This window comes from Mobula birostris, chromosome 6, assembly GCF_030028105.1.
Source record: "Mobula birostris isolate sMobBir1 chromosome 6, sMobBir1.hap1, whole genome shotgun sequence".
NCBI classification, from domain to species: Eukaryota; Metazoa; Chordata; class Chondrichthyes; order Myliobatiformes; family Myliobatidae; genus Mobula; species Mobula birostris.
This window is the reverse complement of record NC_092375.1, coordinates 110,649,465-110,667,482: the sequence shown is the minus strand read 5'-3', so window position 1 is coordinate 110,667,482 and position 18,018 is coordinate 110,649,465. Positions and strand designations below refer to the sequence as shown.

The window sequence follows — 18,018 nt, the reverse complement described above, 5'->3', positions numbered from 1 at the left end:
CTTAATTGTTCAGTCAAAAAAATAAAAATGCTATCTCTAGTGAAAATTATTGTTTTCCTCTGCTTCTAGATAAATTTCATTGGTATTACAGTGCCCAAAGACCGCTGCTATGTTCACTTTCTGGCCACTCAGCACAGGTTTGCACCTGTTTGTATTGACACTTCCAACCCACCCAAGCAGGTAAGCACCTCAGTATCAAGTCACTGCTGTATGGATAGAGGTATAATTTAAATGGAGGTCATATGAAGTTGCGTTTTTAAACATTTGATAAATAGTATATTCCAAAAGAAATGAAGTGATTAAAGACTTTGGATTCATGTTGAAAATGTAGTTGGTTTAGTCACATACTTAGCTTCCTCTGAGACTATGTCACTCTTTAAATGAATATACTATTTGCTATTTTGCTAATATGAGGGGCATGAGTTTCAGGAGATTAGAGGAAAATATATGGGGGATGTCAGAGGTAAGCTTTTGACACAGAGATCGGTGCATGTGTGGTACAAGCTGCCAGGGTTAATGGTAGAGGCAGTTATATTCGGAATATCTAAGAGACTCAGATAGGCACATGATGATAGAAAATGGAGGGCTATGTGAGAGGGAAGAGTCAAATTGATCTTAGAGTAGGTTAAAAAGTCGCCACAACACTGTGGGCCAAAGGATCTGTACTTTGCTGTGATGTTCTAAGTTCTTTGTTCTATAACCAAGGACCCTACCTATACCGGCCATTCTCTCTTCTCTTCTCTCTCTCATCAGGTAGAAAATACAAACCCACAAAACCAGGCTTAAGGACAGCTCCTGTCCCACTATTTTAAAACTATTGAATGGTTCCTGGTTTGATAAGATGGACTTCTGACTTTACAATCTACCTTGTTATGGCCTGTAGTGTTCTATGTTCTATGTTCTAGATACAAATTGTTTCCATTTTCTCATTTTCCTTTATTAATTTCCCAATTTAATTGTCAAAGGAGCCAACATTTACCCTAGCTTCTCTATTCCATTTTATTTACTACACTCATGAAGGTATTATTTTTGTTTATATTTGTTCATAGTTTACTCGTGACATCTATCTGCTTCCTATGTTCTGTATGTTTATTAAATATTGTCAAAAAGCCCTGGGTTTGATTTATGCACAATCTTCTGTTATGTCAGTGGATGCCATTTTAGGTGGCCAACATCTTAATCTAAGGAGCATTTCAAACAGCTTGGGAATTAGTGCTGTCTATAATTATGTAGTGAAAAAGTTCTGCTACTGATCTAATGACCTACAAGTCAGAAGTTTGAATGTCAGTCATACAGTACTGTACAAAAGTATATATAGCACATATATATCGCTAGGGTGCATAAGACTTTTGCACAGTACTATAGTAATTTTATGTATTGCACTGTTCTGCTACTGCTGCAAAACAATGAATTTCATAACATATGTGATTGATGATAAACCTGATTTAGATCTGGGTCTCTATTGTGGACAGAGAGTGGAAAGGGGGCCGGGAGAGAGGGGGGAGTGGGAAGCACCAGAGAGACATTCTGTAATGATCAATATGCCAATTATTTGGAATCAAATAACCTTGCCTGGTGTCTCAGGGCTGGGTGTGCCTGCACCTGTACCATCCCTTGCTCGTGGCACTTCTTCTCTGCCACTTGTCCCATACCCATCCTGCGGCGCTCCACCTTCACAATTCTCAACGTCTTTTGCGCTGCCAGAATTATAAACTTGCTGTCCACTCCATGTTGACAAATATATACTATATATGTGCCCAAGACTTTTGCACAGTACTGTATGATAAGTGAAATTAATGCACATGATAATGTAATGCAGGGAAATTAAGACCATTAGGCCATAAGACATAGAAGCAGAATTAGGCCATTGGGCCCATTGAGTCTGCTTTGACATACCAACAGCTGATTTATTATCCCTCTCAATCCTATTCTCCTGTCTTCTCCCTGTAACCTTTGATGCCCTTACTAAAAAAGAAGTCATCAACCTCCACTATATGACCAACACAAGTCATATCCCCAATGACTTGGCCTCCACAACTGTCTGTCGAAATGAATTCCACTGATTCACCACCCTCTGGCTAAGTTCATCATCTCCTCTGTTATAAAGGGTCTTCTGAGCTGTGCCTTCTGGTTCCAGACTCTTCCACTATAGGATACATCCTCTCTACATCCACTTTATCTGTGTGTGGCCTCCTTTGGTCATGGTCAACTGTGGGTACTGTGTCCCTGGTAGTCACTGGTTTGTCGAGTAGCGTTGACTGTGGCTATTGAGGCCGATCCTGGGACGGCAGGCTCTGCCATAGTTGCTGCATGTGTAGGATGTTGTGGAATTGTTGTCCTCTGTCCGCTGTGCTCTCCGTTCAGCTCTCCGCTCCTCAAACTGACTCAGAATCACTCTTTCGCCTTGCTCTAGGTATTGCAGAAGAGTACCTCGCCATTTGTTGTGATCATCTGTTGTATCCTCCCAGCACCCTGTGTTGATTTTAAGACTTTCATGTCACGCTTGCAGAGGTCCTTGAAGCGAAGCTGGGGTCTACCAATGTTCCTCTTACCTGTTGCTAGTTCTCCATAGAGGATGTCCTTTGGCAGTCTACCATCCTTCATACGACAGACGTGGCCCAGCCAGCGTGTCTGCGTTGTCTTAAAAGCGTGAACATTGTGAGAAATCCAGCGTGGAGAGGACCTCAGAGTTTGGGACTTTGTCTCTCCAGGTGATGCCAAGGATGTGGCGAAGGCTGCGCAGGTGAAAACTATTGAGTTTCCTCTCCTGCTTGAAGTAGATGGTCCAAGTCTCGCTACCATACAGGAGGGTGCTGATAACGCATGCATTGTACCCAGCAGTCTTGGTCTTTGTAGCAAATTTCGGATTCTCCCTGACCCGCAAGGAGAGCCCTGCAAGGATTGATGCTGCTTTGCCGATACGCCTATTGATTTCAGCATCGAGGGAGAGAGTGTCGCTAATGGTCGACCCCAAGTTCCGTCAGTGCTGGAAGGAAGGAGCCGTACCACAGGATATGCATGACTCCAAAATCATCACTTTGTACAAGAACATGGGTGATAGGAGCAACTGCAACAACTACAGGGGTATCTCCCTCCTGAGTATTGTCCGCAAAGTCTTTGCTCGTGTAACTCTAGCACGTCTATAAACTCTGGTAGAACAGGTCTACCCTGAGTCCCAATGTGGTTTTCGCACAGGGAAGTCAACTATTGACATGATTTTCTCATTCTGTCAACTCTAGGATAAGTGCAGGGAACAACAGAAACCCCTCTATGTCGCTTTCATCGACTTGACCAATGCTTTCAACCTTGTCAGCAGGGATGAGCTCTTTCAGATTCTCCTCAAGATCGGCTGTCCCCCGAAACTCCAGGTTATCATCAAGTCATTCAGTACAATGGCAGCTTATCAGAACCCTTCGCTATTCGTAGTGGAATCAAACAAGGATGCGTGTTGGCCCCAACATTATTCGGTATTTTCTTCTCTTTGGTACTGAAGCATGCGTTTGGGACGTCGACAGAAGGCATCTACATGCACACCAGGTCTGATGGGCGGCTGTTCAACCCTGCGCACCTGAGAGCAAGAACAAAGGTGCGAAAGATTTTAATATGGTGCATGCTCTTTGCTGATGACACTGCTATAACCTCGCACACCAAACAGCAACTACAAACTCTCATGGACCGCTTCTCTAAGGCATGCAAGGACTTCGGGCTTACCATCAGCTTAAAGAAAACAAATGTCCTTGCAGAATGTAGTGGAGACACCAGTTATTACCATCAACAATTACGAGTTCACATACTTGGGGTCGACCACTCTATCTAGCCCTTTCAATATTCAATAGGTTTCAATGAGATCCTCCCTCATTCTTCTAATCTTCAGTGAGTACAGGCCCAAAGCTATCAAATACTCCTCGTATTAACCCTTTCTTTCCTGAGATCAATGGAGATCAACAAAGTTTCTGATCATCTTTTACAAACCTCAAATGGACCATTAGAGGCATTAAGTTTAGAAAAATTGCTATCTGTCTTTAGTCTGGTCTACATCTGCCTCTGTGTGGATTGTCTGCTTGTTTCCTCCGGGGATGCAGTACTTCAGCTTTTTCTAAAATCTCCAGGAATAGATTGGTAAGTGGGTTTATTATTGTAACATGCAGTGAAGTACAGTGAAATACTTTGTTTTGCATGCCTTCCATTGTGGTAAACCATATATATAGGTTGTAACTGGGTTAGCTGTCTGGACATGCCTGGACATGCCTGGACACGCCCCTCTGCTGACTGCCCCTGTGGCTCCTCCCACAGATCCCTGAATAAAGGCGATTGTGTCACTGCTCCTCCCTCAATCCAGGACGGACACTCAGCATGGACATTGGTTCATTTACTGTTAATAAAAGCCTTTCAGTATTTACTCTACTTCCAGTCTTTTGGAGTAATTGATAGTGCATCATCCATAAGATCATTTCATCGCATCAATATACCTAGGTAGTACAAGGGACAAGCAATAACAGGTTGCAGAGTAAAGTGTTACAGTTACAGAGAAAGTGCAGTGCAGGTAGACAATAAGGTGTAAGGCCAGGGCAAGGTAGATTGTAAGGTGAAGAGTCCATCTCATCATACTAGGACCATTCAATAGACTGAAAACAGCAGGACAGAAGCTGTCCTTATGCCTGATGTTATGTGCTTTATGGTTTTTTATTTTCTACCCGATGAGAGGTAGGAGAAGAGCAACATTCCCTCTAACTTCTTTTTACAGCTGTGTGTACCAACCATTTTTCTGAGGAGGAAATTTTTACATGGCCTGAAAACTATGCAGCACTTTAATGAAAATTCCAGTAGTGTGGCAACAAAGGCTATGTGTGCAGGAAAATTTGAAGGGACAGTGGAGGAGAGGAAATGCAAGTGTGGGTAGGGGCATTGATTATAGAACATAGATCATTGCAGAACATTTATGCCCCTTCTGACCACAATCTTGTGCCAGCTTTTTAATCTACTCTGAGATCAATCTAACCCTTCCCTCCTACATAGTCCTCCATTTTTCTACCATCTTTGTGCCTATCTAAGAATTTCTTAATGCCCTTAAGATATCTACTTGTATTGGCTGCTTTACCAAGACAGTGATTAATTGTAGACAGAGTCCATGGATGGGAATTATAGGTTAGTCCCTAGCTTGTTTCTGTATCCAGGACCCAGGAGAAAATCCCTGAAGCATCAAAAAATAATTTCTTCCTCACTTTCTTAACCCATTCTTGTTTATTTTAAAGCTCTACTTGTTGGTTGGCTTGACTTGGAATTGAGGGTTAAGAGTGATGGGGAAGCTGTCTGATGATCAGGAGTTCTCCAATAAGCCATGAAAAGTTTGTTTGGTTGCCATTTTGTGTGAGAAGGCAGCCCACAATGATACATATGCTCAATAGGCCGATAAAGGGAATGTTGGGGATGGGGCAGTTTAGGATGTTATGCAGTTCAACCTGCAATACCGTTAACCAGAGCTGCAATATCCATTTTTGAAGTGGATTACAAGAGTGTAAATATGAAGTGTGTTAATCCCTTGTGTTTATAACTCAATACAGATTTACGAGCTGTATAATGGTGGTTCAGTGCGAGTGATTTATGACATCCAGCTGGATTCTCTGAAAAGCATCCAGGAGGAGAACTATAACCATCCAATCTTTCAGTGTCTGAATCCTCGTGGAGAAATCAAGGCAGGGATGACTGCTAACATTGAATGGATTTTCTCACCACTGGAGGCTAAATCCTATACGGTATGTATACATCCAGAGAAAAAAGAAAAAGACCATCACGTCCTGGAGTGTCTTTTCTTATCTCAAGGACATCCCAGAGCATGTTATAACCAAGCACTAAGCACATCTTTCCCTCTCCACCCCTCTTCGCTTTCCGTAGGGATTGGTCCCTCCGCGACTCCCTGGTCCACACGTCCCTCCCCACGGATCTCCCACCTGGCACTTATCCCTGTAAGCATAAGTGCTACACCTGTCCCTACACCTCCTCTCTTGCGAACATTCAGGGCCTCAAACAGTCCTTCCAGGTGAGGCAACACTTCACTTGTGAGTCTGTTGGGGTCATCTATTGCATCCGGTGCTCCCAGTGTGGCCTCCTCTACATCGGTGAAATCCGACGCAGTTTGCGGGACCGCTTCGTCGAGCACCTCCGCTCCATCCGCCGCAATAGACAGGACCTGCCGGTTGTCACTTCAACTCTGCTTCACATTCCCAATTGGATATGTCCATACATGGCCTCCTCTATTGCCATGATGAGGCCAAACTCAGTTTGGAGGAGCAACACCTCATATACCATCTAGGTAATCTCCGTCCCCTTGGTATGAACATAGAATTCTCCAACTTCTGGTAATTCCCTCCCCCTCCCTTCCCCTATCCCAGTTTCACTCTGTCCCCTCCCCCAGCTGCCTATCACCTCCCTCAAGGTTCTGCCTCCTTCTACTACCCATTGTGCTTTCCCCTATTCCTTCTTCACCTTTCCTGCCTATCACCTTACTGCTTCCCCTCCCCCACCCCTTTATTTATCTTTCCCCTTACTGGTTTTTCACCTGGAACCTACCAGCCTTCTCCTTCCCACCCTCCCCCCACCTTCTTTATAGGGCCTCTGCCCCTTCCCTCTTCAGTCCTGACGAAGGGTTCCGGCCTGAAATGTTGACTGATCATTTCCGTGGATGCTGCCCGACCTGCTGAGTTCCTCCAGCGTGTTGTGAATGTTGCTTTGACCCCAGCATCTGCAGAGTATTTTGTGTTTACGTTATAACCAATGAAGCACTCACGACACATCATCATTAGACCATAAGACATAGGAGCAGAATTAGGCCATTGAGTCTGTTATGCCATTCCATCATGGCTGCTTTATTATCCCTCTTAACCCCATTCTCCTAACTTCCCCCTGTTACTATTGACACCCTTACTAGTCAAGAAACTATCAACCTGTGCTTTAAATATACCCAATAACTTGGCCTCCACAGATGTCTATGGCAATGATTCCACAGATTCATCATCTTCTGCCTAAAAAAAAAATTCCTCCTCATCTCTGTCTTAAAGGGGTGCCCTTGTATTTTGAGACTGTGTCCTTTGGTCCTAGACTCCCTCACTCCAGCAAACATCGTCTTCACTTGCACTCTATCTAGGATTTTCAATATTCCATTGATTTCAATGAGATTCCCGCCTCATTATTTTATACTCCAGCAAGTACAGGTCCAAGAGCATCAAATACTCCTTCTATATTAGCGTAGAGGTATGGTACGTTATTTATACAAAGCACAGTTTTATAACCAGCAAAAATGACTAGTTAAATCTGTATGGTGATCAAGGGAAAAATAATTTTATAAAAATAAAAAAAACCCAGATACTGGAAAAAGGTTCTTTATTATTAAACACAACAGATTCTGTAGACTCTGGAATCCAGAGTAAACACATAGAAAAATACTGAGGAACTCAGCAGGTCAGGCAGCATTCATGGAGAGGAACAAACGGTTGATGTTTTGGGCCAAGAGCCTCCACCACGACTGGAACAGAAGGGAGAAGAAGCCAGAATAAGAGGGTGTGGAAAGGAGAATAAATAGTCGACATTTCAGGCCAAGACCCTTCATCAGGACTGAAAAGGAAGGAGGAAGAAGCCAGAATAAGAAGGTGGGGACAGACGATTGGTGAGACCAGGTGAGGGGGAAGGTGTTGCTGAAGAGTTTTGGCAGGAAACGTTGACTGCAGTCTTTTCCATTGATGCCGCCTGGCCTGCCTGCTGAGTTCCTCCAGCATTTTTTGTTACGTGTTGAGGGGGAAGGTGGGTGGGTGGCAAGAGGTTATGAAGAAGGTAGGTGGGGATAGGTGGAAGAGTTAAAGGGCAAGAGAAGAAAGAATCTGATAGGAGAGGACAGTGGGCCATGGGAGAAAGGGAAAGAGGAGGAAACCATCACCCTGATCTCACCTACCGCCTGCCACCTGTACTTCTTCCCTTTCTTCCATCTTTTTATGATGGCTTCCTCCCACTTCCTTTCCAGTCTTGATGAAGGGTCTCGGCCCAATGCATCAATTGTTTATTCCTCTCCATAAATGGTATCTGACTTGATGAATTCCTCCAGTATTTTGTGTGTGTTGCTTCTTTAATATTAACTTTATTTCTGTAATATTATTTCACCTATTTAAGGAGAGTTCTTTGATGAAACTCTTCTATCTGGGATTGCTTTGCTTAAAGTATTCACCATAGCTATAAGATGTGGGCACTTTGATACTTCACTGAGGAGCCCGTTAAAAGTTTGTGTTCAAGTCTCCAAGGCAGAAGGCAATACCTTTACCTCATTTTAGCTAACACTATTTTAATCAGAGATAAGAGTAATTAAGTACCAGACAACTTTGCATTTTGTACTAATGCAGCATATAAAAAGAATTTTGTTTCCATCAGCTAAAATGCAGAATGTAGAGTCATAGTGTAAAAGTATTTTTGTCAACAAATTAAAATTAGATTAAATTACCAATGCAAACTAAAACTATAAATTCTGTGTGAAAAAGCGATTAATTTTACAGAATTTAAATTAATATTATTCCTATGGGTAAAACAACACTGGTCAATAGTTGAAATTTCTGGCACCCAAAGTCTGGAATTAAACAGAGGAATAAAGTCTTGGTTGTGTTAGGTTTATTATTTTTCAGCATTTCTTGTCCCCTCATGAGTTTGGTGGGAAATGAAATACATATTCTGGCTTTTTTTTAAATAACATAAATTGAAAATCACATTCCTGGAAAATATGAATCAAAACTGACTGTGAACCATTTACAAATCCTCACCCTGGCCATGAGTGTGCGTGCTATGTGAGAAGACCGGGAATTAGGTTGCAAAAGTAATTGTGCCCTTCCCCCACCTCCTCTGGGACCTCTGGCCTGTGGCTGAATGTCTGATAAGTGCTTCTGATGTGAGGCTTGCCACAGCAGCCCATGTTTATACATTTACGACTGCATTTCCCCTCACTCAAGACCAAAACCAGAATTTGACGAATATTTTTTGAAAGCTGAACGTTGGATTGAGGCTGGAGCCGTTTTGCATTTTTTCCTAAAGTATGTAAATAAACAGAGCATGACTTGTGACTAGCAGAAAAGTCAGAAGTGAAAAGAATTATTTGAGGATGATAGCAGAGATGAAGAGTTGAATGAAAAGATGGCATATATGAGGCTTGATTTTAACCTGAGCTGCCCATGGGAATGATAAATTGATAGAATTATAGAGTATTATAACATGGAAGGAGACCCTTCAGCCCATCTGGTCCATACCAAGCAAGATGCTCCAATCAAGCTTGTCACATTCGCCAGTGTTTTATCTACAGTATAACCTAACTCTTTACAATCCATGTACCTGGCCAGCTCTCTTATAAAAGTTGTTATTGTTCTTGCTTCAACCACTTCTTCTAGTAGCTGATTCCACATTCTTACCATGCTCTGTGTAAAAATGTTCCTCTTAAATCTTTTTCCTTTTATTTCCTAATTTCTGAATCCTCAACCCTGGAAAAAAGGCTGAGTGCATTTACCTTGAATATGGCACAGGTGGCATAGCGGTTAGTGCAAACACTTTACAGCACCAGCAATCACTGATCAGGGTTCGATTGCCACTGCTCTCTGTAAAGAGATTGACCGTGTGGGTTTCCGCTGGGTGTTCTGTTTTCCTCCACATTCCAAAGAGGTACAGGTTAGCGTTGTGGGCAGGCTATGTTGACACCAGAAGTGTTGTGACACTTGTAGGCTGACCTTAGCACATCGCAAATGATGATGCAAACAACGCATTTCATTATATGTTTCGGTGTACATGTGACAAATAAAGCTAATCTTTATATTTTTTTCTTTATCTGCACAAGTACGTATATACACAGGCGCAATAAAAAACAGTTGCCTCACAGACATATAGCCAATTAACCTACCAATGTACACATAAATGTAGGGGGAAACTGGAGCACTAAGGGAAATCCACATTGACACAGGGACAGCATGCAAAGTCTACTTCGACAGCACCATAGGTCAAGATTGAAGCCATGAGGCCATAAGATATAGGAGCAGAATTAAGTCATTCAGCCCATTAAGTCTTCGGCATTCAACAGGTCAGGCAGCATCTATAGAGTAATAATCAATTGACATTTCGGGTTGAAACCCATCATCAGGACTTGGATTGAAACACAACCATTTATTCCTCTCCATAGATGCTGCCTGACCTGTTGAGTTCCTCCAGCAATTTGTGTATGTTACTCTGGATTTTTCAGCATCTGCAAAATCTCTTGTTTTCATTCTCTGGTATTTGATCTTTTCTTCTATACCTCTCATGATTTTATATAACTCAAAGAGAAACATTAGTGTGGTATGAAACTAATGACCAACAGGCAGTTAGATTAAAGCAAAGATCAAAACCTTGAAAAGGACCTTGAGATACTCTAATTAGTTCTCTTGAAGAGAAAAGAGACACCATAAGAAAAATTAATAGAGCTTTCTGAAAATCATTGAATTTTGGAGTTATACAATACAGAAGCAGGCTAGATCCATTGCCAACATTTGGCCCATATCCCTCTTAACCTTTCCATTCCATATATTGGCTTAATCTCTGTTAACTCTTGTAATTGTGCCCACCTCCAAGGCTTCCTTTTAATTAAATAATTATTTGTTATTTAAAGATTCAGTACGGAACAGGCCCTTCCAAGCCACCAAGTTGTGCAGCCCTGCAACCCACCTATTTAACCCTCGACTAATCACAGGACAACTTACAATGACCAATTGATCTACTAGCTGGTATGCCTTTGAATTGTGGGAGGAAACCTATGCACTGCATGGGGAGAACATACAAACTTCTTACAGATGACGTCGAAATTGAACTCTGAACTCTGATGCCCCGAGCTGTTCAGCTCGGTGTGAAAATCATAGCAAATGTGGTCAGAATAGGAAGAGCTGCAATCATCCCATTTACACATCACCTACTGTGACTTCAATACAGGGCAGCTAGTATGGCAACTAAGTACAGCCAGTACAGAGACCCAGGTGATGCAGCAGAGGGGCAGAAAATGTAGGGGAAGCAAAGAGTCTGCAAAAGGAATGAGACAGATTCGGAGAATGGGCAAAGAAGTAGCAGATGAAAGGCAGTGTAGGGAAGTGTCATGTACTTTGATAGAAGGAATAAAGGTGTAGACTATTTTCTAAATGGGGAGGGAGTTCTGAAATCGGAGGTGCAAAGTGAATTGGGAGTCCTGGTGCATAATTCCCTGAAGGTTAAGCTGCAGGTCGAATTGGTAGTAAGGAAGGCACGTGCAATGCTAGCATTCAGTTTGAGAGGACTAGAATGTATAAGCAACAATGTAATGTTGAGGCTTTATTAAGCATTCGTCAGACTGCACTTGGAATATTATGAGCAGTTGTGGGCCCCATATGTAAAAAAAGATGTGTTGTTGTTGAAGAGCATTCAGAGGAAGTTTATGAGAATGAACCCAGTAATGAAAGGTTAATATATGCGGAGTGTTTGATGGCTCTGAGTCTGTCCTCGCTGGAGTTTAGAAGGATGAGGGGGGAATCTCATTGCAAATTGCTGAATATTGAAAGGCCTAGATAGAGTGAAAGTAGAGACGATGTTTCCATTTATGGGTGAGTCTAGGACCAGAAGGCACAGATTCAGAATAAGAAAGACATCCCTTTAGAACAGAGATGAGGAGGAATTTCATGAGCCAGATGGTGCTAAATCTGTGGAATTCATTGCCACAGATAGAGGTGGAGACCAATTTATTGGGTATATTTAAAGCAGAAGTTGATAAGTTATTGATTAGGAAGGGTATTGAAGATTACGGTGAGACTGCAGGAGAATGGGTTGAGAGGGATAATAAATCACCCATGATAGAATGATGGAACAGATCCAATGAGCTGAATGGCCTAATTCTGCTCCTATGTCTTATGGCCTCAGGTTCAATCCTGATGACCTATGCTTCCTATGTGGGCTTTGTACGTTCTCCCTGTAGTCACATGAATTTTCCCCAGTGCTCCAGTTTCCTCCCATATTTATGTACAAATTGGTAGATTAGTTAGTTTCTTTAAATTATCCCTACTGGAAAGGTGGATGGTAAAATTCAGGAGAGTTACTGAGGATGTTGGGAGAATTAAACAATGTGATTAATGCAGGGTTCATGTAAATAGGTGTTTGGAGGTTTGAATGCTGTATCTCTCTATGACTCTATAACTAACATTTATAGAGTACCTTTATCACATGACATGGTCCAGAACATCTCACAGGATTATTATCATAGAAAATATGGCTTAAGGAAATAATAAATTTTAAGGAAATTTTTCAATTGTCAATACACGCAAAATACTGGAGGAACTCAGCAAGTCAGGCAGCAGCTAAGGAGGGGAAGAAATAGTTTGGGCCGAGACTCTTCATCAGGGTCTGACTTGTCATGTGTGTTTTGAACTAAACAGTATTCTAACAGAATATTAATACAAATTAACTACTGCAGCCCACTCTAACAGAAGGTTAAAGAAATCTTTAATCTAATATTAATCTTTGGATTAGCTTTATTTGTCATATGTACACTGAAACATTGAAACATAACAGTGAAATGCATCATTTGTGTCATTGCTTATGATGTGCTCGGGGCAGCCCACAAGTGTTGCCATGCTTCTGGAGCTAACATAGCTTGCCCACAACTTACTAACCATAACATGAATGTCCTAGGAATACGGGAGGAAACTGGAGCACCTGGCGGAAACCCACGTGGTCATGGGGAGATCATACAGACTCCTTACCGGCAGTGGTGGGAATTGGACCCTGATCTTCTAATTGCTGGCACTGTAATAGCATTACGCTAACTGCTATGTTAACATGACTCTCAGAGTTGCACGTTATCCTCCCTTTGTGAATTAGGGACTGTATATTTTGTGATTTTGTATCTCTTCTAACTAATTGTGTTTCTGGTTGCTACTGTCACAGGTGAATATCCCTATCCACATCCTGAATGGAGACTCTGCTTTGGTGACATTCACGGGTATTGGGTATGACAAGCGCATTCTGGGTGCCTGTGCTTCTTTTAATGATCCATCTTCTTACTTTGGGGCCCCAGGTGTTCAACGGGCACCAGTACTTGGGCAGGTGAGACACACACTGGATAGTGGGGGTGCGGTGGTTAACTTGTCACAGGAGTGATAATGAAGGTGTGGACTAACAATCTATATCCCCCACTGTTCAAATTCATCTATAAATCCACTGTGTGGGGGAGAGGGTTGTTGAAGCCTAGTGTCTGCAGGCCTAAATCTGGAGACCAGTTCTGGACTGTGTGTGCATTTGGATGGGAGTGAAGAATGAGGCTTGTTGTGTTCTGCTGAACATTGTGGACATGCTATGTTGTTGTTGGAATGTGTGGTGACACTTGCTAGCTGCTCCAGCACATCCTTGGGTGTGTTATTTGTTAATGCATATAATGCATTTCACTGTATGTTTTGATGTATGTGTGACAAATACATTTGGATCTTAAACTTCATCTTGGCATCCGTGGAATTTACACTCAGATAAGAATCTGAAATAGTGCTTTTTAAAATTAAAGAATAAAATTTGTTTTTATTAAGGTTGACTACCTGATTCACTAATGCCTTTCAGAGGAAATTCTCTGCCCTTCCCCTACCTGCTCGATACTGTGTTTAACTTCAAATCTAATGTGATTGATTTTCAAGTGCTTGGTGTTCCAAGCCACTCAGCTGTAGCACTCTCACTATGTAGTATAATACCAGCAGACTATCTGGCACTGAACTAGGCACCAAATTCAGACTGCAAAATTAATCAAAGTCAAGTTTATTGTCCTCTGCAGTTACTTGTATTCACAGTGCAATGAAAATCTACTTGCAGCAGCAGCACAGACACATAACATCATGAGAAAAAACATATTAAACATACATTGTACACAATTTTGACAAGAAGGAACAGAATTTGAACAAATGAACAAAGTCCATTTTAGTGCAAAGTGATCATAGTCTTGCGAAACTGTAGTGAGTAGGGCCGTGTCGGTTGGTTCAAGAAACAAATGGTTAAAGGGAAGTAGCTGTTCTTGAACCTGAGCGTTTGGAACCTCAGGTTTCTGTACCTCTGTCCCAAAGGTAGCTGTGAGAAGATGGCATGGCATGGTGGGGATCTTTGATGATGGATGTTGCCTTCTTTAGGCATTGCCACCTGTAGATACTCCTGATGTGGGGAAGTATGTATCCCTGATGTATTGGGCTGAGCCCACTGCTCTCTGCAGTTTCTTGCTTTCCTGTGCTTTCGAGTTGCCATACGGATCATGACACAAGCAGTCAGGACACTTTCAATGGTACACATGTAGAGATTGTTCAGGTATTTGTTGACAAGCCAGACCTCCTTAACTTCCTAAGAAAGTAAAGACACTGGTGTGCCTTCTTCGTAATGTCTTCAGAATCACTAGATAGTTGTCTAAATTGCTTCCTTGGGGCATTGTCCTAGGTCTCAATCGATGGTTGTTCATCAATGACTTTAGCTTCTGCAAAAGGTAAGATTTGTGGACTTTTGGTGATGATTGCACAGTATTTGATTGCAATTCTTCAGTAAATGAGTTGGTACAAAGATTTATAAATAACACCATTCACTTTAGCACTTTTCTCTGTGGCCTTTTAGCTCTTAATTGTAATTTAAATTAAATTTAAGTTTTTTTTTAATGTAGAGCTACAGCACAGTAACAGGTCCGTCTGGCCCCATGTGACCAATTAACTTACTAATGTCTTTGTATGATGGGAGGGAACAGAAGCACCTGGAAGAAAGCCACAGGAACATGGGGAGATTGTACAGGCTTCTTATAGACAGCAGCAGAATTGTAACTGGGTTGCTAACGCTGCAATAGCATTGCACTAACTGCTACACTGCTATGCTGCAAGTATTTACAGCAAGTACAAGAAAATTATGAAAAACTGTACAAACTGTGGGAATTCAACCCGGGTCACTGTGGTTGTGATAGTATTATGCTAACCGCTATGCTACCATGCCACCCCATGGTACATGATCATCAATTTCTTTTTATGGTATGGAGGGCTATAGTCTGGTTGCAGGCAGATGGGACCTAGCTGGTTTGGACTAGATGGGCTGAAGGGCCTGTTTCTGTGCTGTAGTTTTCCATGATGTTTCATGAACTTGAGTTAATTTTCAGTGTGTGTTTATATTTATAAAGAACAGTCACTGGCTAGTGTACTGGAGAATTTCTGCACCACTGTAAGCAAAAGATATTTTTAATATCTTGGAATTCCTTGTAGCTGATGTTTTTGTCAGAAGAGCGGATTTCTTTTGGAAATGTTCCTGTCTTTACAAAAAGTAGCCGCATCATCTTCCTGTGCAACATTTCTCAGACAGAAGACATCACTTACAGCTGGCATTCGACATCAGTGCACATTAATGAGGTAAACGTTCTACCAATTTGCCCAGAGTATAGGATAATCCAACTAAAATGGGGAGCAGTAAAATTTGGCTTTGTCTTTATTATATTTAATAGCTATATATTAGTAATTAGTTTATGATTGTCACATGTACCAATGTGCAATGAAAAATGTGTGTTTTGCATGCCATCCATAAAGTTCATTTCATCACATCAGTGAGGTAGAATGTAGTTGGAAAGCCACAGTAGTGTAGGAGTTGGCGTGATGCTAGACAGCTTGGCGCATCAGAATTCAGAGTTTAATTCCGCTGTCATCTGTAAGGAGTTGGTGCATCCCTCCTGTGTGTGTGTGTGTGTGTGTGTGTGTGTGTGTGTGTGTGTGTTTCCTCTAGGTGCTACAGTTTTCTCCCACAGTCCAAAGGCGTAACAGTTAGTAGGCTAATCTGTCATTCTAAATTGTCCTGTGATTGGGCCATGGTTTAAAATAGGTAGTTTGCTGGGTGATGTGGTTCATTGGGCCGGAAGGACCTGTTCTGCACTGTATCTCTTGGGGAAAAAAAAAAGTAAGGGAAAAGCAACAACAAGATGCAGAATATAGTGTTACTGTTATAGAGAAAGTGCAGTGCTCAGTGACAATGATGTGCAAGGCCATGACAAGGTACATTGTGGAGTCAAGAGTCCACCATGATAAGGGACTATTCAGTAGTCTTATAACAGAAGGATAGAAGCTGTCCTTGAGCCCGGTGGTATATGCTTTCAAGCTTTTGTATCTTTGGTCCAGTAGAAGAGAGGAGAAAAGAGAGGTGGGTGGGGACTTCCATAATGCTGGCTGCCTTACTGAGGCAACAAGGTTTAGACCTTTTCTACCTGGGCAGTGATGCTTTATTTTTCTGATAAGTGTTGTATATTGGTTGCAAAGGGCATACAATTCTGTGGTAGTTCCAGAATTATCACCCGAGCAATTATGATACAGAACATCTGAAGGGGCAAATTTTTCACACACAGCATGAATGGAACAAGCTGCCAGAGGAAGTAGTAGAGACAAGAACAATTACAGTATCCAAAAGACAGTTACAAGGATAGGAAAGGGTTTAGATGGATACAAGTCAAATGTAAGCAAATAGAACTGGCTTCGTTAGGCAACTCGGTGGGAACAGACAAGCTGGGCTGAAGGGCCTGTTTTCGGTGTTGTTTTGCTCTTGGATTCTATGACTCTAGTTGTACAACTGGCAGCCTTGGAGTGAATTATTCTGTGACTTCACAGTCTACTAATTTTTACCTGTTCTTTTAATAGGTATTGAGTATTGTTCCTATCTCTGGAATGCTTCATCCTGGGGACAGCACACATTGCATTGTCACACTGAGGGCACATAAAACTCCTTGCTTCTATGACCTGAATCTTATTTGTGAGGTAATGTTTTCTTTCATAAGAACTTGGAAACTAAGCCCCAGTCAGAGGAGTGATATGTTCAGCGTTGCCTTTTTCAGGAGTTGTACTTGATTGTTTCTGGAGTGGTCCTGGCTGTTACTGTAGATTTGAATTTCTTTCCAGAAACAGCCATCCCAGTGCCAAACTGAGGGAATGCCCCACTGTTGGCAGCGCTGACTTCTAACTGAGTTAACAAACTGGTGGTTTGTGGTTGCTAAGGTATACTTAAAAGATCTCAGACTATTGTATTGACAAAGAACAGGGGAATTCAAAGCCCAATGTCACTGAAAATTGGAATCAGAATCAGGATTATTAACACTGCATACATGTGTCATGAAATTTGTTGTTTTGTTGCAGCAGTACAGTGCAAAACTGAAAAATTACATTAGTTACAAAAACAAATAAGTCAATAGTGCAAAAAAGGAATAGTGAGATAGTGCTCATGGGCTCATGGACCATTCAGAAACCTGATGGTGGTGAGGAAGAATCTGTTCCTCAAACTTCGACTGTGTCTCTTCAGACTCCTGTACCTCTTGTCTGATGGTAGTAATGAGAAGAAGGCATGTCCTGGGTGGTGACGTTGCCGCCTTCAGGTATTGCCTTTTAAAGGTGTCTTTGATAGTGGGGAGGCTTGGCTTGTGCTTGTAATGGAGCTGGCTGAGTCTACAACCCTCTGAAGCCTCTCTTAATCCTACATATTGGAGTCTCCATATTAGGATTAACCATTCTTGACTACATTGCAAGTTGTGGCACTGTGCTATACTCAAATAGCGACAACACACAGAAAATGCTGGAGGATCTCAGCAGATCAAGCAGTGCCTATGGAGGGAAATAAACAGTCGATGTTTCTGGCTAGCCTGCAAGATTCCTTATAGCACATTTCAAAAACAAGAGAAAATGTGCAGATGCTGGAAATCCAAGCAACACACAAAATGCTGAAGGAACTCAGCAGGCCAGGCAGCATTTTTAGAAACAGTACAGTCGACGTTTCGGGCCAAAACCCACCCATCGCCTCCCTCTGGTGCTCCTCCCCGCTTTTCTTTCTTCCATGGCCTCTCTCTCTTTCACTAATCAACTTCCCAGCTTTGTATTTCATCCCTCTCCTTTCAAGTTTCACCTATCACCTTGTGTTTCTCTCTTCCCTACCCCATTTTTTATATCTACTGCTCCGCTTTTTTTCCTCCAGTCTTGCTGAAGGGTT

The 18,018-nt window shown here is 42.0% G+C and overlaps 1 protein-coding gene across 7 annotated transcripts in view; it reads left to right on the top strand.

Moving 5' to 3' along the window:
• Nucleotides 1-18,018, top strand: part of cfap65 (cilia and flagella associated protein 65) — a 218,755-nt gene that overhangs the window by 169,517 nt on the left and 31,220 nt on the right. For 6 of the 7 annotated variants that reach the window (XM_072260976.1, XM_072260974.1, XM_072260973.1 and 3 more), the window contains 5 exons: nt 70-180; nt 5,562-5,753; nt 12,952-13,110; nt 15,270-15,413; nt 16,683-16,799. In XM_072260976.1, coding sequence (XP_072117077.1) covers nt 70-180; nt 5,562-5,753; nt 12,952-13,110; nt 15,270-15,413; nt 16,683-16,799 — 723 coding nt within the window. The remainder of the gene's footprint in view (nt 1-69; nt 181-5,561; nt 5,754-12,951; nt 13,111-15,269; nt 15,414-16,682; nt 16,800-18,018) is intronic. The other variant, XM_072260975.1, reaches the window with a different exon arrangement.